At 22.9% G+C, this 27,040-nt stretch overlaps 2 protein-coding genes and 1 long non-coding RNA gene across 7 annotated transcripts in view; all 3 read right to left on the minus strand.

Moving 5' to 3' along the window:
• The window catches only part of LOC126894363 (uncharacterized), a 32,427-nt gene extending 6,275 nt beyond the window's left edge, over window positions 1-26,152 (minus strand). Inside the window, exons 1-3 of one of the 4 annotated variants that reach the window (XM_050665317.1) lie at window positions 25,656-26,152; window positions 15,828-16,196; window positions 15,304-15,498 (exon numbers count right to left, since the gene is read on the minus strand). In XM_050665317.1, coding sequence (XP_050521274.1) covers window positions 15,304-15,498; window positions 15,828-16,196; window positions 25,656-26,055 — 964 coding nt within the window. In that variant the 5' untranslated portion in view covers window positions 26,056-26,152. Of the gene's footprint in view, window positions 1-13,571; window positions 13,964-15,303; window positions 15,499-15,827; window positions 16,651-23,401; window positions 23,793-24,830; window positions 25,026-25,286 lie in introns of those variants that run through there. The other 3 variants (XM_050665318.1, XM_050665315.1, XM_050665316.1) reach the window with 3 other exon arrangements.
• LOC126894379 (uncharacterized) lies at window positions 2,535-5,112 on the minus strand. 2 transcript variants are annotated; one of them, XM_050665351.1, is made up of 3 exons: window positions 4,341-5,112; window positions 3,813-4,006; window positions 2,535-2,782 (listed from the first exon to the last, which is right to left on the minus strand). In XM_050665351.1, exons 1-2 carry the CDS (start codon window positions 5,034-5,036, stop codon window positions 3,893-3,895), a joined length of 810 nt encoding a protein of 269 aa, XP_050521308.1. In that variant the 5' UTR covers window positions 5,037-5,112; the 3' UTR covers window positions 2,535-2,782; window positions 3,813-3,892. The 2 variants fall into 2 exon arrangements, with proteins under 2 accessions (XP_050521308.1, XP_050521307.1); XM_050665350.1 differs by having other exon boundaries at window positions 4,274-5,112.
• On the minus strand, window positions 16,926-21,961 carry LOC126894386 (uncharacterized). The gene is made up of 3 exons (XR_007701388.1): window positions 21,660-21,961; window positions 17,089-17,309; window positions 16,926-16,997 (listed from the first exon to the last, which is right to left on the minus strand). It is a non-coding gene; the product is annotated as an uncharacterized LOC126894386 (long non-coding RNA).
• Window positions 26,153-27,040: the final 888 nt, after the last annotated feature.

Here is a 27,040-nt window from a genome sequence, read left to right on the forward strand (position 1 = left end):
AAAAAAAAAAAAAAAAAAAACACATCATAGTAAAATTAATACCTTCTCCGCTTCGCATCGAAGCTAAAAAACATTTACTCAATTGAGTGTATTATAAAATTTGATTGTAATTTTAAAAATCCATTGTTAATTCAGGAGAAACTAACAATCACATTTCTTTTAAATTTATGATTTATTAAGCAATATGTTAAAAGGTTTGGGAAAATAAACCACATAGTAAAATAATATTAACAAAAATAATAAATTTATTCTCGCGAGGGGAGACTACAGTGATGGAATCCTTGATATTCATTGAAGTTATTAAATTTAAATCAAATAAAAATCAAATTATTTGAATTTTTTTTCTAACTCAATAAGCATTCAGGAAAAAATGCAAAAAATTAATTGTTATAGGCGAATACAAACCTTGTACCCTCAGCATGAAATACACAATTTTTATCGATTCAGTAACTGTTTATCGCTTTTGTCGGTTGATAAATATAACAATTTAAGTTGATTCAAATTATAAAGTTACTTTTTTAAATTTAAAAAAAGGTAAAAACATTAAATTATTTATTTTGAATATCCAATGTGACAAAGTTTAAAGTAAAATTTTCAAAAACATTATATTAAATGAAAGAAAAATATTTAAAATTTTAATGTAAAAAAAAAAAATTACAATTAGTTCGTTTTTCAAAAGTTATGATAGTTTTAAGTACAAAAAACATATTTTCCGCATATATTACATTTTTTGTTGAATTTTTGAGGCCAATTGCACATAAAAGATAAGTCGACGGCACAAATGTTTTATTCATTTTATAGTTTATGACATAAGCTTTAATTTGTTATATGTTTAAAGGACGTAGTATTTTCAGAACATTTTCAAAACATGGGTTGAAAAAGATAGTTTTTGTAAAAAAGTTGTTATTTTAAATCCCAGTGAGTAGGTTAATTATTAGATTTTCAAAAAATCAAATATCAAATAAAAGCGCAATATCTAAGGTTTCAATGTAAAAAAAATTATGTTGATTTGTTAATTTTTGAAAAATGTATGGTAGTTTTTAGTAAAAAAAGTGGAAAAAATTATGAAATTTACCGATTTTAAAAATATTAATTTTATTGGAAACTTCCCCCATTTACGGGGAAGATTTTTTCAATTTTTAAGGGTAATGTCTTGAACTAGATACAAAAAAAATAGAACACATCATGTAAAATTAATACCTTCTCAGCTTCGCATCGAAGCCAAAAGTTATTATTTTTATGATTTTACAAATTTTCATTAAAATTCTTCATCTTGTAAAATATTTAAAAAATTTAAATTACATTGGAAACAATTTAAAACAGTTAAGTCAAAATAAACTGTTCAAAATAGATTTATAATTAAATAGTATTTTATTTTAAATATAATGATCATTGACTTTTTTCTATTAATCATTTCCTTAAAGAAAAATGGTATTTTTACAAATATAAATAATTAATAACTTATATTTTAAATTACAATTGTTCATATATGATTAAAGTACATAATAAAAATTTGTATTTTTTCTATATTTTTTAGTCAGTATATATTTTATTTCAAAACTCTTTTATTTCAATTGATACAAATTTGTGAAATTAAAAAACTGTTAAATAGTCCATTAAAATAATATTATGTTACTTAATAAATGGAAATTAGTAATTTTTTTTATTCAAACAATCTACCAATCGATTTGTGTTGATCTAAATAATATCACAGAAAAAGACTTAGATAAACTTCAAATGGAATATCGCGATATGAATCATGTCATTCTTGTAGAACATCCTTATTATATAAAATCACATGATGGGGAAAACTTTTGTCCAGTACCTTACAGTCACCCAGTAGATTATACTGAAGTTCCTTATGAAGGTATAGAAATAATAAATATAACATTGGAGGCTGTGGTTAAAAGATGTACGTACAAAAAAAAATATAAATTGGCTTATACGATTTTTTTGAACGCTATTGAAAGTATGGCCTTTACATATATGTATCGGTTCTGCGAATTTGCAAGAGNATGAACGCTATTGAAAGTATGGCCTATACATATATGTATCGGTTCTGCGAATTTGCAAGAGCAATGAATAAAAGAGGTGCTGAAATATCATTTTACTTAAAATTATTTAGTGATAAACTTACTGAACTTATACCGATAATTAATAGAGAATGGATTTCTCCTGAACCATATGAATGTATTTTAGATGTTTACAAAAAATACGAAAAAAAAAATAACAAATACAAATTTAAAAAAGAAAACGGAATATACAGAAACTTTTTATGAAAACTTTTTTTAGCCTATCAACGAGAGGAAAAGTGCGACCGACATATATAGTTGAATTATATACCGCAATATAATTCATTGCTAGTGTAATATCTAATAACAAGCATATAGTAGCAATGAATGTCCTAGTAACTTAAACATGTTTTCATAATGATTAATATTGATTAGCATTATGTAAAAATGTAATTTTTTCAAATAAGGGACTTGTATATTTAAAGAACAAAAAGAGTTTTTAATGAATCAAAGTAATATTAATTAAAGAAATAACATTAATAGATTTATTCATTGTTTTTTCAATATTACACATAATTTTTTTTTTGTTTTCTTGGAACATATTGAACACTTATCTTCCCAAATGCAATTTTCACAATACCAACCATGACCACATGGTATCATTATGTGTCTGTTTGAATGATCATCTTCATCTATAATATGACTGCAGCACCTTACACAACGCGCTCCTCGTCCATCTAAGATACATCTTGGCGGTAATCGCTCATACACTAAATGCAAAATTTTAAAATTAGTTCCTTTCCTAGTAGAATAGTTTACAGTAGTGAGTAGCTATTTCACTAGTCAAGGATATAAGTAATATAAAATTATATTAGAATGGAAATTTATACAGAAGGGGAATTAATGAACCTCATGACTCCTTAAGGTTTGATAACTAAATGTATATTTTGATATCCGGCCACAATAAATAGACTATTTTTGAACTCTTTTCTTACAAAAAATGTTGATAGTTACATGATAATTTTAGGAATAAATAGTTTCATATATGTTTTGAACATGAAAACAAGAAGGCAATATTTGTTAAAATAATAAATTGTTTAACAAAATAACTATTTTGTAAAAAAGTTATTAGATTTGTCATATTATCGAGACTGACATATTTCATAAACAATAAACGGAAAAAACAGCTTTCTCTTTATCAATTTTATTAAAAATTTCAACTTGCGTAGTATCTTAATTTCAATAAGACTAAAATATTCAAATAATTTTTGTTCGTAATCTATCTCTTTAGCTATTGAAAAAACAAAAAATGTTATATATTTATATATTTTTGAATATAAATTTATTTTTGCTAAATTTACAAAGCTATAACAACAATAATATATCGTTCCTGCAGAAATGTTATAACTACTATTTCAAATAGTCATATAATTTCATTTAAATTATTTTCGAATAATATGTTATTGGTAATATTTAAAATATTTCCATAAAAGTGTCCTAAACAGGTTACTAAGTAAATTTTTCAGTTAAGTTTCTAAATTAGAGAATCATGTAACTTTTTATGGATAATTTTAGTGGCGTAGCCAAGAGGGAGTTATAGGGGATTATTCCCAACCACAATTTACTTATTATTAACATTGAAAGTATAGAACTTTAATTTTAGTAAAACTATGTGATAAACAAAAAAAAAAGGTTCTTAGATCACTCAAGCTAATTTACCAAACACAAAAGCCAATAAAAAGAAACGTTTCTATTATTTTAATTCATTAATGTTTCAGTAAGTTATTATATTTTATATACCTTTGTTAACTATTGACACAGATGGTTTTATTAGTAGATATTGAGTACTTCTTATCAATTTATTACATACAGGACATGCTTTAATATTGCCAGCACACAAATCGCAGCACCAGCCATGGCCCACGGTGAAAAAAAGTAAATATCCCAAATATTACCACTGTGTTCTGTCTTACATATAATACATGAAGTTTGGTCTACAGAAAAAAAAAGACACAATTGTTATATATTTTCACTCAGAAGAATTGTTACTTAAACATGTATAGTTATCTATCCAATATATATATATGTAAAATAATTTAAGTTTTTTTAATTCAATATTTAATAAATTTCCCATTAATTCCATAATCTTGAAATTGATTGACAAATTTTACTTAAAAATATTTCATATATTATAAAAATAATTTTTTTTTTCATAAAAAATAATGTGTAATAAAATGTTGTAAAAAAAACTTTCTTTTTACTTTTATCTCCAGTTATATGTTTCAAAGCAGGAGAATATTTTTTTAAAGTCAATCGATAATTTATTACTTGATAATTCATATTATGGTAGCGATCTAATTTGCTTATAGTCATTTCATTTATTGTTTCATTTTTAGCTTCTCTTAAAAAGTTTACTTTATCTTTCATTAAATTCATACAGCCTAATAAATCATTTCTATAATTTTCGTTTTCTTCATTAAATTTGTATTTCTCAGATTTGTGATTTTCGTAAACATCTAAAATACATTCATACGGTTCAGGAGAAATCCATTCTCTATTAATTATCGGTATAAGTTCAGTAAGTTTATCACTAAATACTTTTAAGTAAAATGATATTTCAGCACATCTTTTATTCATTTCTATAGCAAATTCGCAGAACCGATACATATATGTAAAGGCCATACTTTCAATAGCGTTCAAAAAAATCATATAAGCCAATTTATATTTTTTTTCTGCCACACAGTTATAAACCACAATCATCAAACTTCTATCTATTAATTCTATACCTTCATAAGAAATTTCAGCATAATCTACTACGTGACTGTAAGGTACTGGACAAAAGTTTTCTTCATCGTGTGATTTTATATAATAAGGATGTTTTACAAAAATAACATAATTCATATCTCGGTATTCCATTTGAAGTTTATCTACGTCTTTTTCTGTGATATTATTTAGATCAACACAAATCGATTGGTTGATTGTTTGAATAAAAATTATAATTAATTTCCATTTATTGAGTAACATAATATTATTTTAAGAGAATATTTAACAATTTTTAAATTTCACAATATTTTATCAATTAAAATAAAAGAGTTTTGAAATAAAAAATATACTGACTAAAAAATATAGAAAAAATACAAGTGTATTTAAAATACCAGATCAAAAATAAACTTTTATTATGTACTTTAAATAATATATGAACAATTGTAATTTAAAATATAATTTATTAATTATTTATATCTGTTAAAATACCAATATTCTTTAATGAAATGATTGGTGGGTAAAGTAAATGATTATTATATTTAAAATAAAATACTATTTTACTTATGTACATATTTTGAACAGTTTAATTTGACATAACTGTTTTAAATTTATTCCAATCTAATTTAAAATTTGAAATATTTTGCTAGATTAACTATTTCAATGAAAATTCGTAAATCATAAAAAAGTATACAATTTTATATATTTATTTTAAAACAGTAATTTTATAAACTATATTTTGACATATAAAAAACTGTTTGTATATTATATAAATTATATCGGTTCGACATTGATAAATATATAAAATTATATTTTAATCAGAGAAAATAAGGCGCAATTTAAAGCATAATGACCTATTTTGTTTAAAAAAAAAATAGTAATATTTTTAACTTTTATTGAAAATAGTTGAATTAGAATTTTTTATGAAAACAATAACAAATTTTTATAATATACTCAATGCTATTTTAAGTTTAGTAAGAGATGACTTCCTTTTAATTATGTAATACATATTTAGTTATCTTTTTAGCAATACTTAAATTAAAGTAGTAGAATTTTATCATTTCCGTTAAAAAAATATTATAAATTGACATTTTTTAATTAATTAATAGTCAGTTTTAAATATTGAGCATTTTACCAATTGGTCATATACAGGGTGGCCCACCACTCACTGACAACTTAAATAACTTTTGATCCAGTTAATATTTTTAGTTGATTTTTTTTTTTAAATAATAGTTAGACGTTAGGTCTATAGCTATATCTCAATAATTAATTTTTTTACATTTTATTAAAAATATTAATTATTTTTAAATTTTAAATAAAATGTAAAAAAAAAATCTAAGATAGCTATTTTGTAGAGTAGAANGTTTTAAATAACCTTTGTCAAAAATATTTTTTAGAACGATTCCATATTAAAAATACATTAAATATAGAAAAGAAGTTTAAGTATTAATTTTTTTCATTATTTATAATGTAATATTGGCAAACATATTAATTAATTAGTTAATATGTAAATTGTTATAGCTATTAAATCCTTTTATTTATTATATTTTATTTATAATAATTTTGCCTTTTAAAATGAATTCCGTCAAAAAAAAAATGTTTATATTATTTAATGGTATACTAAAAATGTATTTATTAATTAGGCAGTCTGAGAAAACTTGTTTTAAACTTGGATTAATAATTTCACATTTTTAAAAGTCATAATTATATAAAAATTGGAATATTTTTATAATATTGATTTCCAGAACAATGTCGGATTCAACACGAAGCTGACAGTGATTCAAATTACTGTCATTTCATTTTGAACCTGTCTTGTGATATATAATCAATGATTTTCAAATTTTCAAAATAAGGGACACCCTAATAATCATGTCTTCTTTTTAAAAACCATATAGATGGTTAGAGTCAACTCGTGTCTCTACCCAGAGTATGATGGCTTTTTATGATCCCTCTACTTAAGTCCTGAAATAAATTTCTTTATTAAATGACTTTATTAAATGAATTAATAATCAGTTTTAAATAATGAACATTTTATCAATTATTTTAAATATATCAAGAAGTTTTCTAACAAAATTTTATGGCGAATATTTTCTTTAAGAGATTTAATTATAGCTTAAGGATGACAACTTGCCCTTGTCTCCTCTGAATGTGTGCAAATAATAAATAACACAATTTATGCATTGACGCAAACTCACATGTATTTATTTAAGAATTTACATTAAATTCGATTAGTATAGTAAATTTAGATTTCAAACTATTATTCATATAATTTATGTTTTTGCTTTACAAGTAATAATTATAATTGTTTTAAATAACCTTTGTCAAAAATATTTTTTAGAACGATTCCATATTAAAAATACATTAAATATAGAAAAGAAGTTTAAGTATTAATTTTTTTCATTATTTATAATGTAATATTGGCAAACATATTAATTAATTAGTTAATATGTAAATTGTTATAGCTATTAAATCCTTTTATTTATTATATTTTATTTATAATAATTTTGCCTTTTAAAATGAATTCCGTCAAAAAAAAAATGTTTATATTATTTAATGGTATACTAAAAATGTATTTATTAATTAGGCAGTCTGAGAAAACTTGTTTTAAACTTGGATTAATAATTTCACATTTTTAAAAGTCATAATTATATAAAAATTTGAATATTTTTATAATATTGATTTCCAGAACAATGTCGGTTTCAACACGAAGCTGACAGTGATTCAAATTACTGTCATTTCATTTTGAACCTGTCTTGTGATATATAATCAATGATTTTCAAATTTTCAAAATAAGGGACACCCTAATAATTATGTCTTCTTTTTAAAAACCATATAGATGGTTAGAGTCAACTCGTGTCTCTACCCAGAGTATGGTGGCTTTTTATGATCCCTCTACTTAAGTCCTGAAATAAATTTCTTTATTAAATGACTTTATTAAATGAATTAATAATCAGTTTTAAATAATGAACATTTTATCAATTATTTTAAATATATCAAGAAGTTTTCTAACAAAATTTTATGGCGAATATTTTCTTTAAGAGATTTAATTATAGCTTAAGGATGGCAACTTGCCCTTGTCTTTTCTTAATGCGTGAAAATAATAAATAACACAATTTATGCATTGACGCAAACGTGCATGTATTTATTTAAGAATTTACATTAAATTCTTTTAGTAAATTAAATTTAGATTTCAAATCATTATTCATATAATTTATGTTTTAGGAAAGCATTACAAATAATAAAATAGTATTATTTGTTTGAAAAAATCTCGGTCAAAAATATTTTTTAAAATGAGTCCACATTAATCATGAATGAAATATTAATATACAATTTAAGTATTAAGTCTTTTCATTATTTATAATGTCACAATGGCAAGCATATTAATTAGATAATATGTAAATTTTTATAATTATTAAATCATTTTATTTATAATAATTTTGCCTTTTGTAAGGAAAATAATTGATAATTTTTATTAAATCTGTTACAGTAATTTACAGGGAAACAATAAATAGAATAAATTCAAGAACATGGTTTATATAATCAAAAAAAAATCGAATGTCTAAAAAATATTTGTCGACCTATCTAAAATGAAATTTATCTTCATTATTCAGTTGTAGCAGACCTAAAATCATTTGTCATTATTATTTCAATACAAATAATTACGCTAAAATTGAAATATACTAATATATTGAATAAAAACAATAATGACAGAATCAAGCTGATAAATAAAATTCAATTATATAAAAAGTATTTTTGTAGCTCTATAAAACCAAATATTTGGCTTTTATTAAAGGACACAGCGAAATATAATAGGCAATCGACTTGTGTGAGATTACGACCCAGAAATGATTAGTTATAAAAACACTATTACCCGCGTCTTACTTACGCATATTAATATAATATATTAAATTAGTAAAACTGTAACATTATGAACAGACAATATAATACATTAATAGTGTATCATCCAGTAGCAATAAATGTCTTAGTAACTTAATCATGTTTTCATAATGATTAGTATTGAAAGCTGTTCGAGCCAAGTGACAGGACGTGGTGGAGAATATTGGTTCTTATCAGCCGCTTCCACCACCAATCTGTTGTGGCGTCGAATAGTGACGGTGCTTGCCAAAAACCAGTTGTTAATTCTATTTGCTGTGATCGGTTACACAGCGTAAATTAAGTGCGGCCTGTGTTTTTTTCCTGTTATAATTCTTCTCGTTTTATGACAAAAAATATAGGTGATCGAAAATATAGATTGTTCGACTGTATAATATTGCGATTTTGAAATAACGGTTTTGTTTCACGCTATTAAGAATTAATGAGTATGATACGATTTCCAATGACCATTAGGAGTAAATTGGGAATATCGTATTTTAGCGACCTATCAAACATTTGATAGCGTCTTTGAGTCAAACACGAGTCGAGGATAACAATTAATAGGTATGATCGGATTAAAATAATTTTTGTACATATATAGAATCATTATATATATATATACATATATAAAATTTGTTTTTATGAAACATTGTTTAAGTATAGGAACGCTCGCCTAGTTGAAATGAATGTATAACTTATTATATTATTAAATAGCTTGATAATAATAGTAAAAAGAGGTATTGTTTAATCTCTGGGTGAATGATCGGAAGTAATTGTAATAATAGCATTATTTAAAAATTTAATTTTGTACTAATAAGGAACTTGCATATTTAAGGAATAAAATGAATTTTAATGGAATCAAAGTAATATCAATTAATGAAATAACATTAATAGATTTATACATAGTTTTTTCAAATTTATACATAATGTATCTGTAGTACCGATACAACACAATGAACACGATTTTTCCCGAATGCAATCACTACAATACCAACCATGACCCCATGGTCTCATTACATGTCTGTTTGAACGATCATCATCATCTATTATTTGACTGCGACATCTTACACAATGCATTTAGCATATTCGAGCTAAGTATATTTGCTGATTTATTTAAAATAAAATTAAACTTCATTGTTCAGTTGTATTAGACCTAAAATAATTTGTACATTTCAATACAAATAATTTCACTAAAATTGAACTATACCTTTTAAAATTATTATCTGCTCTATTGTAATATATCTAAAACGTGCTTAAAAATATTTTTTTACCTCAATTTAATTTAATATGGTACATGAATAACTAAAGTAACGACAAAAATCGATTAATATTTTATTGCAAAACTCTTATAAGCAATATTTAACTTTAAAATACTAATATAGGTATTAATCATGCATAAAATATAAAAAAGAGTATGTTTTAGCTTTGCTAATCGGATTTTTAAAATAACAATTTTGTATATTAGCTATCAAGTTATTTATTCAGTTTAAAAATATATATTAAATTGTCATATAATTTATGTACGTGTTTTGACTTTTAAAATTTAAAATCATCAAAAGGGAAAAAGTAAAACTGTAAAGTACTTATTCATTCCATAAAAAGAAAACTAAAACAGATTAAAATAATTATGATAAAATCACGCTGATAACTATTTTTACAGTTCTATAATACTAAGTATTTGGTATTTATTAAGGGGCACAGCTCTCATGATTAAGTTTAAAATAAGGTTTCTCATCTCCTTTTTTTTTCTAAAATAATTTTTTAGCCAATCGACGAGAGGAAAAGTGCGACCGACATATGACTAGCAATATAATTCATTGCTAGAGTAATATCTAATAGCAAGCATTTAGTATCAATGAATGTCCTAGTAAAGGAACAAAGAGAGTTTTTAATGAATCAAAGTAATATTAATTAAAGAAATAACATTAATAGATTTATTTACTGTTTTTTCATTTTTACACATATTTTATTTTTTTTATTTTAAAATTAGTTCCTTTCCTAGTAGAATTGTTTACAGGAGTAGCTATATCACTATTCAAGGATATAAGTAATATAAAATTATAATTAAATTTTTAGGGGAATGGGAATTTGCCCATCAATAATCGTATTAAGGAAAAAGAAAGAGTTTTAAAAATGACTTTAAAAAAATAACATGTATCTTTTAAAAATATAATATATGTATTACTTGTTTTATTTAAAATATAATTACATAATATAAGATTATAATATTTAAATAATAATTTTATTAATATAATAAAATAATATATTTAAATAAAGAAATTTTGGATGTCATTTTTATTTGGTATATTGAAAATTTAAATTATATTGGAATGGAGAATAATACAAAAAGGGAAGAAATCGATCGCATGAATCATTCAGGTTTGTTCACAAAATTTTAGGAAATTATGTTTTAAGCATAACAACAAGTGGTAATATTTGTTAAAATAAAAAATTGTTTAACCAAATAGTTATTATAAAATAGTTCGTAAATTTGTCATATCATCGAATAAAAATTTCAACTTGCGTACTATCTTAATTTATATATTTATATATATTATAATCTATTTCTTTCACTATTGAAAAAACATAAAATTTTATATATTTATGTATTTTTGAATATAATTTTATTTCTACTAAATTTACAAAGCCATAATAACAATAATATATCGTTCCTGCGGTAATGTTATAACTACTATTAAAAATAAACATATGATTTCATTTAAATAATTTTCAAAACTTTATTATTGATAATATTAAAAAAAATATCCATAATAATTTCCTAAACAGGTTAATAAGTAAGTTTTCAATTAAGTTTCTAAATTAGAGAATCATGTAACTTTTTATGAATAATTTTAATGGTGTAGCCAATAGGGAGTTAAAGGGGATTATTCCCAACCACAATTTACTTATTATTAACATTGAAAGTATATAACTGTTGTTAATTTTATTTATTATAATAATTGTACCTTTTAAAAATAAATGAGTGAAAAATTATTGTAATGCAATTCAATAACATTCTAAAAGTGTACTTATTATTAATACAGGATGAGATATCTAATTAGGATAAATAATGTCACATTTCTAATTGTCATAATTAATGGAAAATTTGAATATTTTTTCTAATATTAATTTCCAGAAAAATGTTTAAAAACAGCTTCAGGTTTTCAACTTACACTACACTTCTTTAAAGGCGTGTAAATAATAAATAACACAATTTATGCATTGACGCAAACGCACATGTATTTACTCAAGAATTTAAATTAAATTCGTTTAGTATAGTAAATTTAGATTTCAAACTATTATTCATATAATTTATATTTTAGGAAAGTTTTACAAGTAATAATTTTAATTGTTTCAAATAAACTCTATCAAAAATATTTTTTAGAACGATTCCATATTAAAAATACATTAAATATTAAAAAGCAATTTAAGTATTAACTTTTTTCATTATTTATAATGTCACAATGGCAAGCATATTAATTAAATGATATGTAATTTTTTATAATTATTAAATCATTTTATTTAATATATTTTATCATTGTAATTTTATAAATATAATACTATTTTACATATTTATATATTTTGAACAGTTTAATTTGACATAACTGTTTTAAATTTATACCAATCTAATTTAAATTTTTGAAATATTTTGCTAGTAAACTATTACAATAAAAATTCGTAAATCATAAAAATGTATAAAATTTTAAATATGTATTTTAAAACAGTAATTTTATGAAATTTAACATTTTATATATAAAAATGTTTGTATATTATATGAATTATATCAGTTCGACATTTATAAATACATAAATTTATATTTTCATCAGAGAAAATGAAGCGCAATTTAAAGGATAATGACCTATTTCAATTAAAAAAAAAAATAATAATGTTTTTAACATTTATTGAGAATAATTGAATTAGAATTTTTTATGATAACAATGATAAATTTTTATACTATACTCAATGTTTTCTTAAGTTTAGTAATAGATGACTTACTTTTAATTAGATAATACATATTTAGTATTTTATTAGCAATGCCTATAAAAAGGTAATAGAATTTTATCATTTCCGTTAAAAAAATATTATAAATTGAAATTGGTCATATATATTAAGAAGTATATTTAACAAAATTTCATGATGATTACTTTCTTTAAGAGATTTAAATATTGCTTAAGGATGACAACTTTTCCTTGTCTCCTCTAAATGTGTGAAAATAATAAATAACACAATTTATGCATTGACGCAAACGTGCATGTATTTATTTAAGAATTTACATTAAATTCGTTTAGTAAATTAAATTTAGATTTCAAATCATTATTCATATAATTTATGTTTTAGGAAAGCATTACAAATAATAAAATAGTATTATTTGTTTGAAAAAATCTCGGTCAAAAATATTTTTTAAAATGAGTCCACATTAAAAATAAATAAAATATCAATAAACAGTTTCAGTATTAAATCTTTTCATTATTTATAATGTCACAATGGTAAGCATATTAATTAGATAATATGTAAATTTTTATAATTATTAAATCATTTTATTTATAATAATTTTGCCTTTTGTCAGGAAAATAATTAATAATTTTTATTAAATCTGTAAAAATATTTTATAGAGAAACAAAAAATAGAATAAATTCAAGAATAAGTTTTATATAGACAAAAAAAATCAACTCTCTAAAAATATTTGCAGACTTATTTAAAATAAAATAAAATAAATTAAATTAAATTAAACTTCATTATTCAGTTATATCAGATCTAAAATGATTTGTACAATAAATATAACTAATTACGCTAAAATTTAAAATTACTAATATATTTAATTATAATAATAATGGTGATTAACGTTGATAAATGAAATTCAATTATATAAAAAGTATTTTTATAGTTATATAAAACCAAATATATGGCCTTAATTATAAACAAACAATATAATGCATTTCTATTGTAATATCCAGTAGCAAGCATATAGTATCAATAAATTTTTTAATAATTTAATCATGTTTTCGTAATGTTTAATTTTGAACTGCATTATTTAATAATGTAATTTTGTACAAATCAAAGCAATATTAATTAAAGAAATAACATTGTTAAAATTATTTATTGTTTTTTCAAATTTACACACAATTTATCTGTTATTTCCCTGGGACATAATGAACACTTTTTTTCCTTAATGCATTTACTACAATACCAACCATGACCACATGGTATCATTATGTGTCTGTTTGAATGATCATCATCATCTATAATATGACTACGACATCTTACACAACGCACTTTTCGTCTATCTATGGCACATCTTGGCTGTATGGGCTCATACACTAAATGCAAAATTTAAAAATTAGTTCCTTTTCTAGGAGAATAGTTTTCAGGAGTGAGTAGCTATTTCACTATTCAAGGATATAAGTAATGTTAAATTATAATTAAATTTTTAGGGGAACGTGTTTTGCACATCTATAATCGTATTAAGGAAAATAAAAGAGTTTTAAAAAATGACTTTTAAAAAATAACACGTATCTTTTAAAAATATAATATATGTATTACTCTTTTTATTTATTTTTCAAAATAAAAAAAGAAATTATATCACATAAGATTATATAGAGAAAATAATAAAAAAATTTTCCTAGTGTGGGTTTTTTAAATTAATGTTATAAAATTTAATTAACAATTTTATTAATATCATAAAGTAATATTTTTTAAATAAATATTAATATTATTAATTATATATTGATATTTTGGATGGAATTTTAATTTTATCTATTGGAAATTTAAAATATATTGGAATAGATAGTTATACAGATTGGAAAGTAATCGACTTCATGACTCCTTAAGGTTTGTTAACAAAATGTATATTTTTATAACCGTCCACTATAAATAGACTATTGTTAAACTCTTTTTTTACAAAAAATAATAATAGTTCCATGATAACTTTAGGAATAAATAGTTTCAAATATATTTTGATCATAAAAACAAAAAGGTATTAGTTGTTAAAAGAAAAAATTGATTAACTAAATAGTTATAGTAAAAAAGTTATTAGATTTTTCATATCATCTTGACTGACACATTTCATATACGGTAATGAAAAAAAACAGTTTTCACTAAGTCAATTTTACTAAAGAATTTTACCTTCATAGTTTTAATATGATAAAGACATATAATTTCAAATAATTTTTATTTGTAATCCATTTGTGAAAATAAAATAGTTTTATTTATTTATATATTTATGTATGTACATTTATTTCTGATAAATTTAAAACCAAGAATTTTAAATCAATAATTGTATATCGTTCTTGCAGAAATATTATAACCACTATTAACACATTTGATAATACTGAAGATATTTGCACAAACAGTTCCTAAATAATATAATAAATATAGCTTTCAGTATAGTAATGAGTTTCTAAAAAAGAAAATCATGTAATTTCTGGATGGATATATAATTTTAGTAGTGTATCCAAGAGGGAGGTGGCTTTAAATAACCCCCAATTTTCTAATTATTATGATTCAATGTATTTAACTTTAACGTTACTAATACTATGTGATAAACAAAAAAATAGATTCCTAGACCACTCAAGCTAATGTACCAAACATAAAAGCCAATATAAAGAAACGCTTCTATTATTTTATTTCATTAGTGTTTCAATAATTATAATTTATATACTTTCAGTAACTATTGACACAGATGTTTCTATATTTAGTACTTGAAAACTTTTAATGTCTTGATGACATACAGGACACTCAGTCAATTGTCGACTACACCATTCACAGCACCAGCCATGACCACATGGTGCAACAATGTAAATTTCATAAGTCGTACCTATGTGTTCTCTCTTGCATCTTGTACAATAGCTTTGATCTATAGCAAAAATAGATAAAGCTGATAAATAATTATATTGGTATTAACATTTGCAAATTTTATAGTTCAATAGCATTTTAATTATTTTTTTAAAGCATTTAAAACCCATTTATTATTATTATTATTGGTTATTTACCAAATATATACTTATAGTATAATTTGAGATTTTTGAAAACTATATTTAAAATATTAGCCATTAATTCCATTATCTTGAAATTAAATTACAAATTTGTACAGAAAAATATTTCATAAATTATAAAATTAATTTTAAAATTCATAAAAATTATGTAATTTAATAAAACGATATAAAAACAAAACTTCCTTCTTACATTTATCTCCAGTTATATCTTTGTAACCAGAACAATGTTGTTCTAAAGCCAAGCGACCTCTAATAACTTGATTATTTAAATTATGGTAGTTTTTTAATTTGCGTATAGACATGTACTTCATTGATACTTCATGAGGTTCTTTTAAAAAGTTTAATTTATTTTTTATTAATTCCATGCAGTTAAATAAATCCCTTCTGTATATTCCGTTTTCTTTTTTAAATTTGTATTTGTTATTTTTTTTTTCGTATTTTTTGTAAACATCTAAAATACATTCATACGGTTCAGGAGAAATCCATTCTCTATTAATTATCGGTATAAGTTCAGTAAGTTTATCACTAAATAATTTTAAGTAAAATGATATTTCAGCACCTCTTTTATTCATTGCTCTTGCAAATTCGCAGAACCGATACATATATGTAAAGGCCATACTTTCAATAGCGTTCAAAAAAATCGTATAAGCCAATTTATATTTTTTTTTGTACGTACATCTTTTAACCACAGCCTCCAATGTTATATTTATTATTTCTATACCTTCATAAGGAACTTCAGTATAATCTACTGGGTGACTGTAAGGTACTGGACAAAAGTTTTCCCCATCATGTGATTTTATATAATAAGGATGTTCTACAAGAATGACATGATTCATATCGCGATATTCCATTTGAAGTTTATCTAAGTCTTTTTCTGTGATATTATTTAGATCAACACAAATCGATTGGTTGATTGTTTGAATAAAAATTATGATTAATTTCCATTTATTGAGTAACATATTATTCTTAGAGAATATTCAACAATTTTTAATTTCACAAATGTGTATGAGTTAAAATAAAATAGTTTTGAAATAAAATATATACTGACTTAAAAATATAGAATTACAAGAATGTAACAAGACTATTTATAAGAAGTAGTTACAAGTGTATTTAAAATACCGGATTAAAAATAAACTTTTTATAAGTATTAAATTAATATATGAACAATAGTAATTTAAAATATAATTTATTAGTCATTTATATGTGCAAAAATATGTATTTTCTTAATAGAAATAATTGAAAGATAAAAGCAAATTGTACTTGCCACACGCAAACTATTAGACAGTGCGCGTTTACTTGGTCTCGTTCACTCACCTCCCCTTATCATATCAGTATGTTTGGTAGCATCGGTCTGTTATTACTGCTGATCGACATGAGTGTACATATAATAATATATAAAATTAGGTTAAAATTTAGTCTCTCGTACGAATTAATAACAAAATTATATTCACGTGTTGCTAATATAAATATTGTTTTTTCAATTTTACACATAATTTTTTTTTTTCTTGGAACATATTGAACACTTATCTTCCTTAATGCAATTTTCACTATACCAACCATGACTACATGGTATCATTATGTAACTCTTTGACTGATGATCATCATCTATTATTCAACTACGACACTTAATACAACGCGCTTCTCGTCCATCTTGGTGGTAACCGCTCATATACTAAATGCAAAATTTTAAAATTAGTTTCTTTCCTATTAGAATAGTTTACAGGAGTAGCTATTTCACTATTCAAGGATATAAGTATTATAAAATTATAATTAAATTTTTAGGGAAATGTGTTTTGTACATTAATAATCGTTTGATTATAATTTTGGATGTCATTTTAATTTGGTATATTGAATATTTAAAATATATTGGAATGGAGAATAATACAAAAATGTAAAAAATCGATCTCATGAAACATTCAAGTTCGTTAAAATGTGTAATTTTATAACCAGCTACAATAAATAGACAAATTTTAAACTCTTTTCATACAAAAAATGTTGATAGTTCAATGATAATTTTAGGAAGTTATGTTTTAAACATAAAAAGGGAATGTTTTTTTTTCACATCAATAATCATATTATGAAAAATAAGTTCTAAAAAATTACTTTTATTGTTTTGATAAATATAATATTTAAAGTATATATAACACGTTAAGTAAAATTAAACATTATTAAAAATATTATGAATTTAAAAACTGTCAGTTTGTGTTTAGCGTTGATAATGATAATATTGTTTCCGAAATACGTATCCGCGACGTTGCAGTAATTTTTGTGGCTTTTGAGTTTAATACTATTTCACAAAAATAAAATTACATCACGTCACATTATATAAAAAAACAATTAAATTTTTTTCCCTGATGTGGTTAAAATTATAGTCAAAATACTATCTTATATGTCATACAATACATTAAAAACAATAAAAATATAACAAAAGAAAAGGAATTCCATTACAAAAATTACTGATGACGTACGAAAATCTTAAAAGAATAACTATTAAATAATATACTATTTAAACATTTGTTTCAAATAGGTAAGTGCTACTAAAGTTTACAATTGCACAAACAGTTAAATTCCCTAAGAACACATGATCATATAAAATTTTGGGGTTGGTACAATTACTAGTTAAGCCATTTTTTTTAACTTTCCAGATGAAGTAATTTAAAATATAAAATTCAATTAGTTTTAGATAATAAACTAAATTAAGACGTAATTTATGTAAAATGTTGAAAACCTAATATTCAAAAATTTTTTAATATAAATTATCACCAATAAATTATTTTATTATTATTTGTAATTTAACATACTTTGAGGTTATTTTTAAAGATTTAATGACTCATTCCTTGGATTTAATAAGTATAACAAATTTTGATTTATATGCCAATGTGATAAATATAATAATTTTGCTGAAAAATAATTCACGAAAATATGCTTAAACATTTTTTTTATTATTAATATTTTTTATTTAATTCAGCTATATAAAATGTATTTTCGTAGTTCTATAAAACCAAATATTTGGTTTTTTTTAAGATTAATTAGTTTTAATGTAAAGATATTATCAAATTACTAAATTTAAAAGTTATTGAGCAGAATTAATATAAAAAAATGTTTAAATCTACAAATTATGAATATTAAATTTTAAGTCTTGATAATTTTTTAAACAAAGTGTGAAAACAGCCATATAAAAATAATAATATGATTATTCAGTAGGTTAAATTTTAGACCTCAAAACAAATTATACATCCTTTAATAATACACTAAACGTATTTTTTAAGTACAGCAACAACTGAAATGTATTTTTTTTTATATTTACTGAACTTGCAACAAAGATAGCATGAGTGTATTTGTTTATCAATACAATCATATACATATAAAAATAATAATATGATTATTCAGTAGGTTAAATTTTAGACCTCAAAACAAATTATACATCCTTTAATAATACACTACACGTATTTTTTAAAATACAGCAGCAACTGAAATTTATTCTTTTTATATATACTGATGTTATAATTTAAAATAACAAAATAAAAATAAAATAAAGGGTTGTAATTATAAGAATGTATGGCTATTTTGACCAAGGTTGGATATTTGGGGATTTGGTCAAATCGTGAGCAACGAGGTTTTATTGGGTTGTGGAGTCTGAGGGTTTAGAACAACGAAGACAAGTAGATATAAAAACGCTAGCACAGTGGGGTCGCGGCACAGTAATTACTATTACATTAAATTTATCAGAAAAGCTCAATATTTTTTTGAATTTTTATCGTAATAGATAACTTAAATAGAAATAATAGTAATCATTTCCTAGTAACTTTTGGTGTTTAAAAAGATTCTGCAATTGAAACATTCAGAACTTAATTAATTTTAATGATTTACTTTAACTAAATGAACCAATCAAAACAAAGTTGTTAAAAAAATTAACTTAATTGAGCGTATTATAAATTTGATTATAATTTTAAAAATCGATTGTTAATTCAGGAGAAACTAACAATTATTTTTTTTAGAAATGATTTATATAGTAACATGATACCAAAAAATTGGGAATATTATAGTCTAGTATAAACACACACAAATAAAGTAAAAAAATTATTAAATTACAAAGTAAAATGATTTAATTTTGTATTTGAAACCTATCATATCAAATTATCATGTCAAACTTGATTCGTCAATAAATATTTTGAAAACATTAGAAATTAATGATTTTAATTGCCTGTATGGATAACATGGGATAATTAACTGCTTAATTGATAAATTAGAGTTTTTTTCAATTTTTGAGGGTAATATTTTCAACTAGATACGAATGGTAATCATTTGACGTATCGTTGAAAAAGTAGGTCAAATTAGAACAAAGAAAATAAATGATAGTCACAAAAAAATATCTTCTCAGATTTTTATAGAAGCTAAAACTTAAAATATAGTAAAATAATTTTAATACGAATAAGAAATTTCTTCTTGCAAGGGGCGACTAAAGTGATGGGATCCTTCATCTTTATTGAAGTTATTGAATCTAAATGAGATAAAAATCAAACGAGTTAAAATTTATACTAACTTAAAAAGAATTAAGANCAAATGAGATAAAAATCAAAGCAGTTGAAAATTTATTCTAACTTAAAAAGAACTAAGAAAAAAATGCAAAAAAAAAACCATTGGCATGCACGAGTTGGAACCTTGTACACCAAGCGCGTAAGATACAAGTTTAACCGACTCGGAACCTTCCATCGACTGAAAAAATGGCAATTTAAGCAGTTTAAATTTTAAAGTTATTTTTTCGACTTAAAAAAAACGAAAAAATCAGTTTAACTCTATGCAATATCAATTTGATTTATATAGCATTTATGAAAATCAGTGTGCTCCCCTTGTAAGTTATTAAAAAAAAATAATAAAATACAAAACTCAGAATTTTAACACAAAAATAGCATATTTTTAAATACGGTAGTAATTTTTATTATGAAGACAAATCTAGAGGTCAAATTTTTTGTTTTAAATTAAAGTATATTACATAAGCTTTAATTTAAGATATTTCTAAAAGTGTCAATATTTCAGAAACACTTTCAAAAATTAAATTGAAAATGTCCTAGTTTCAATACGCATGTTTAAAGTTTTGACTCCCCTTATATAATGGGGTATGATCCGATTTATTAAAAAAGTGTGTCAGATGAAAGGGGTATATAAAAATTTATTATAAAAAATTATAATATTGATCCATACATTTTTCCAAAAGTTATATAAAATATAAATTAAATAATATAAAATATAAAATCGAGAATTTTTTCACGGAAATCGTACGTTTTTCTGTAACTTTGATGTCCGTTTTCACCACGAAGACAAGTCTAGAGGTAAAATTTTTTTTTTCAAAATAAAGTATGTTACATAAGTTTTAATTTAAAGTATATATAAAAGTGACAGACTTTCTGGAACACTTTCAAAAAGTAAGCTGAAAAAGTTAATGATAGGTAAAGACACCAAGTATCTATAAAAATAAATTTTATTGATATATTCATTTTTGAAAAAGTTATAGCAGTTTTAAGTAAAAGAAATTTCGAAAATTTCAAAAATTAGCGATTTTTAAATTTGTAATTTTTTTGGAGGATTCCCCCATTTACGGGGAACGAGGGAAATTTTTTCAATTTTTAAGGGTAATGTCTTCGACTAGATACAATTTGTAATCTTTTGACGTATCGTTGAAAGAAATCGGTTCGGTAAGAGCTGAGAAAAAGTGGTAACAGACACAAAAAAAAAAACACATCTTAGTAAAACCAATACCATCTCAGGTTCACATTGACGCTAAAATAATAAACGCAATAGTTCTTTTGCTGAGGTGTAATAGAATACAGTCTGGTTGGTATCTAATAATATGTACAACGGTACGGCAAGACAGTTCATGGATACCGTGTAATGTAATTATGTACAAGACCTTAATCAACCAGTCTAATATAATATTGTGCAATATTAATATAATGAATGGTCTATTGCTTCTGTACTCAGATTTATTAACTCTAAATAATTGGGATAACATAAATGTACTTACTTTTTGTTCTTTGCAAATTGCTATGAGATGATTCGATAAATATTTCGATACGTTTATATATACTAAGAGGTATTGGATTCGTACTTCGTCACAAGACAAAAAATTAAAACAAATTATTTTCGTTTATAAATAAGACGTGTGAAAAAAAGGTAGCCGACAAAAACACGAAGCCGTAGCTAACATTTGTTTTTGTATTTGAATTCGGTAAAAGCGAACTAGAGTCTGAAAGGATTTCAATGCTTTTTATAGTGCATGATAGTACATCCAATCCAGAGATTTTGTAATCAGCGTTTTTAATGATCTTTTTAGTTTATTGTATTTAATTATACATTACGTGATTATTATATTGAGATAGCATATTTAACAATTGATAAATTGACATATATATGAATAACAAGAAATTGTGTTGAACAGTGTACATGTTATGACAGATAAGTTATTTGTTTGTTTACAAGTAATATAAAATACAGATCATAAATTTTGAACTAATAATTAAAATAAAATTATAATGCAATATACGTATATGTCAAGCAATTTGACTTGTACAACACTTCACTTGCAAAATAAATAGCATGAGTGTATTTTTTATCAATAATTTTTTATTTAATTTGTCAAAGTATTTTACAGGAAAAAAAAAAAAAAAAATTCGAGAATAATTAAATGTTGTATTAATTGTCATAGTAATCAATACAACAATTGAGTCAATTATTCATAAGGTCAGCTCAAAGGATCCTAACTAGACGAAGACTAATATATTCATTTATAGGTTCATATAAACAAAACAACAGAATCTCTAAAAATATTTGCCGACTTATTTAAAATGAAATTAAACTTCATTACTCAGTTGTATCAAACCAAAAATCATTTGTACATTTCAATACACATAATTATACTAAAATTGAAATATATCTTCTAAAATAATCAATGAATTATTGCAATTTATGTAAAACGTGCTTTAAAATATTTTTTTACCTCAATTTAATTTAATATGGTACATTAATATCTAAAGAAACGATATAAATCTATTAATATTGCATTGCGGAAATTTTATAAGTAATATTAAACATTGAAAATACTAATATAGGTATTAATCATCAGTAAAATAATAAAAAAAGTATGTTTTAGCTCTGCTAATCGTTTTTTTTTAAATAAGATATTTGTATTTTAGCTTTAAATTGTAATTTTATTTATTCAGTTTAAAAATATATATTAAATTTTCATATAATTTATGTACGTTTTTTGACTTTTAAAAGTTAAAATCATCAAAAGGGAAAAAGTAAAACTGTAAAATATTTAATCATTTAATAAAAAGATAACTAAAACATATTACAATAATTATGACAGAATCACGCTGATAAATAAAATTCAATTATATAAAAGTATTTTTATAGTTCTGTAATACCAAATATTTGGTTTTTATTAAGAAGCACAACTCTCATGATGAAGTTTAAAATAAGGTTTTTCATCTCCTCCTTGGCATAATCACTTCATAGCCGATCGATGAGAAGAAAAGTGCGACCGAAAAATGACTAGAAATAAAAACACAATTACCCGCGTCTTACTTACGCATATTAATATAATATGTTAAATTAGTAAAACTGTAACATTATAAACAGACAATATAATGCATTGCTAGTGTAATATTCAGTATCTAGCATATAGTAGCAATGAATGTCCTAGTAATTTAATCAAGTTTTCATAATGATTAATTTTGAATAGCATTATTTAAAAATGTAATTTCATATAAATTAGGAACATGTATATTAAAGGAACAAAAAGAGTTTTAAATAAATTAAATTATTATTAATTAAAGAAATAAAATTAATAAATTTATTCATTGTTTAACAAATTTACACACAATGTACATGTAGTACCAATGCGCCATAATGAACACGGTTTATTCTGAATGCAATTTATTGTTATTTAATGTTATACACAATTTATCTGTTTTTTTGTGCTTACATATTAAACACTTTTTGTCCTCAATGCAATTTTCACAATACCAACCATGACCACATGGTATCATTATGTGTCTGTTTGAATGATGAACATCATCTTTTATTTGACTACGACACTTTATACAACGCGCTTCTCGTCCATCTAAGATACATCTTGGAGGTAAGGACTCATACACTAAATGCAAATATTAAAAATTAGTTCGTTTTTTAGTACGAAAATTTAGAAGAGTGAGCAGCTATTTTACATTTTATTCAAGGATATTAAGTAATATAAAATGACGATTAAACTTGAAAGGGAATGTTTTTTTCACATCAATAATAATATTGTTTCCGAAATACGTATCCGCGACGTTTCAGTAATTTTTTGTGGCTTTTAAGTTTAATATTTTTCAGTTTTTTATTTTAATATAGTTTTAATTTTACTTAATTAATTAAATACAAGTGATGGGTTTTTGATTATAAAAAAATTTTTATAACAAATTTATTTTTATAACATGCATCTATTAAAAATAGAATTTGTATTTCTTTTTTTATTTATTTTTCACAAATCACATCACATTATATAAAAAAATAATTAAATTGTTTTCCCTGCTGTGAGTTTTTTATATTAAGAAAATAAAATAAAAATAATTATTATAATAATATAATAAATAAAATTTTTTTAATAATGAAATTTTGAATGGCATTTCTAATTGGTCTATTGAAAATTTAAAATATATTAGAATGGAAAATTATACAGAAGGGGAAGGAAGTAATGGACCTCATGACTCCTTAAGGTTTGTTAACAAAATGTATATTTTGATATCCGGCCACAATAAATAGACTATTTTTAAACTCTTTTCTTACAAAAAATAATGATAGTTCCATGATAACTTTAGGAATAAATAGTTTCAAATATTTTTTGAACATGAAAACAAGAAGGCAATATTTGTTAAAATAATAAATTGTTTAACAAAATAGTTATTGTAAAAAAGTTATTAGATTTGTTATATCATCGAGACTGACACATTTCATATACATTGAACGAAAAGAAACAGCTTTCTCTATATCAACTTAATTAAAAAAATTCAACCACGTACTCTCCTAATTTGTATACGACTTAACATTTCAATTAATTTTTATTCGTAATCTATTTCTTTAGCTATTGAAAATAAGAAATGCTTCTAATATTTTATTTTATTAATATTTCAGTAAGTAATTATAATGTATATACCTTTCTTAACTATTGACACAGATGTTCGTATATCTAGTTTTTGAGTACTTGTAATCAATTCATTACACACAGGACAAGCTTCAATTTTGCCAACACACTCGTTACAGCACCAGCCATGTCCACACGGTGAAAAAAAGTAAATAACCCAAATATTACCACTGTGTTCTGTCTTACATATAATACATGAGGTTTGATCTACAGAAAAAAAAAGACGATTCTTAAATATCTTAACTCAGAAGAGTTGTTTCTTTAACATGTATAGTTATCTACCAAATATATATTAATAGAATAATTTAAGTTTTTTTATATCTATATTTATTAAATTTTCCAATAATTAAATTATCTTGAAATTGATTGACAAATTTTTACATGAAAATATTTCATAAATTATAAAAATTATTATTATTCTTTCATAAATAATGTAATAAAAGGTTATAAAAAAATATTCCTTCTTACTTTTGTCTCCAGTTATATCTTTCAAAGTAGGAGAATATTCTTCTAAAGTCAAATATTCAACTATATTGTCATAATTCATATTATTGTAGCATACTAAATTGCTTATAGTCATTTCATTTATTGTTTCATTTTTAGGTTCTCTTAAAAAGTGCACTTTATCTTTCATTAAATTCATACAGCCTAATAAATCATTTCTGTAATTTTCGTTTTCTCTTTTAAATTTGTATTTGTTATTTTTTTTTTCGTATTTTTTGTAAACATCTAAAATACATTCATGAGGTTTAGGAGAAATCCATTCTCTATTAATTATCGGTATAAGTTCAGTAAGTTTTTCACTAAATAATTTTAAGTAAAATGATATTTCAGCACATCTTTTATTCATTTCTATAGCAAACTCGCAGAACCGATACATAAATGTGAAGACTATACTTTCAATAGCGTTCAAATAAATCGTATACGCCAATTTAAATTTTTTTTTGCTCCTACATCTTTGAACCACATCTGTCAAACTTTTGTTTACTATTTCTATACCTTCATAAGGAACTTCTTCACAGTCTACTGCATGACTCCAAGGTACAGGACAAAAGTTTTCCTCATTGCGTGATTTTATATAATAAGGATGTTCTATAAGCTTGACACATTTCATATCTTCGTATTCGCTTTCAAGAGTGTCTATGTCCTCAACTGTAATGTTATTTAGATCAACACATATTGATTGGTTGATTGTTTGAATAAAACGAATTATTAATATCCATTTAGTGAGTAACATATTATTATTTTAAGAGAATATTTAACAATTTTTAAAATTCACAATTTTTTATCAATTAAAATTAAACAGTTTCGAAATAAACTATATACTAACTAAAAAATTTTGAATTATTCAAATAACTGCGATAAGACTATTTATAAGTAGCAGTCACAAGTGTATTTTAAAAACATGATCAAAAGCAAACTTTTATTATGTACTTTAATAATATATGAACAATTGCAATTTAAAATATAATTTATTAATTATTTATATATGCAAAATTACGAATATTTTTTAATGAAATGGTTAATTGAAAAAAGCATATGATCATTATATTTAAAATAAAATTGTCATATAAAAATATGTATGCATATTATATGAGTTATATCGGTTCGACATTGATGAATTTATAAATTTATATTTTAATCAGAGAAAGTGCGGCACAATTTAAAACAAAATGGTCTTTTTCGACTAAAAAAACAGTAATATTTATAAACTTTTATTGAAAATGTTTGAAATAGAATTTTTTATGGAAACAACAACAATTTTTTATAATATATTTTTTATTAAGTTTGGCAGGAAGTTACTTCTTTTAAGTTAGGTAATAGATATTTAGTTATTTTTTAACAATTCTTAAATTAAGCAATAGAACTGTAACATTCCAGTTAAATAATAATATTAGTAAATCACTCTTTTAAATTAATTAATAATCAGTTTTACATAATGAGAATTCGGCTATTGGTCTAAATATATCAAGAAATTTTTCTAACAAAGTTTTATGATGAATATTTTCTTTAAGCGATTTAATTGGAACTTAAGGATGTCTACTTGTCCTTTTCTCCTCTAAATGAGTGTAAATAATAAATAACACAATTTACGCATTGACGCAAACGCACATGTATTTATTTAAGAATTTACATTAAATTCGTTTAGTAAATTAAATTTAGATTTCATATCATTATTCATATAATTTATGTTTTAGGATAGCTTTACAAGTAATAATTAT

The sequence above is a fragment of the Daktulosphaira vitifoliae genome, unplaced genomic scaffold (genome assembly GCF_025091365.1).
Source record: "Daktulosphaira vitifoliae isolate Bord-2020 unplaced genomic scaffold, ASM2509136v1 Scaffold_1, whole genome shotgun sequence".
NCBI lineage: Eukaryota > Metazoa > Arthropoda > Insecta > Hemiptera > Phylloxeridae > Daktulosphaira > Daktulosphaira vitifoliae.

Bases quoted from the DNA above. Each gene is read 5' to 3' on its own strand.
- LOC126894379 (XM_050665350.1), bottom strand. From the start codon at position 5,036: ATGTTACTCAATAAATGGAAATTAATTATAATTTTTATTCAAACAATC. The intron at 4,007-4,273 runs GTAAAAAGAAAG...TTTTTTCTGTAG, and splicing joins ACATATAACTGGAGATAAAA to ACCAAACTTCATGTATTATA.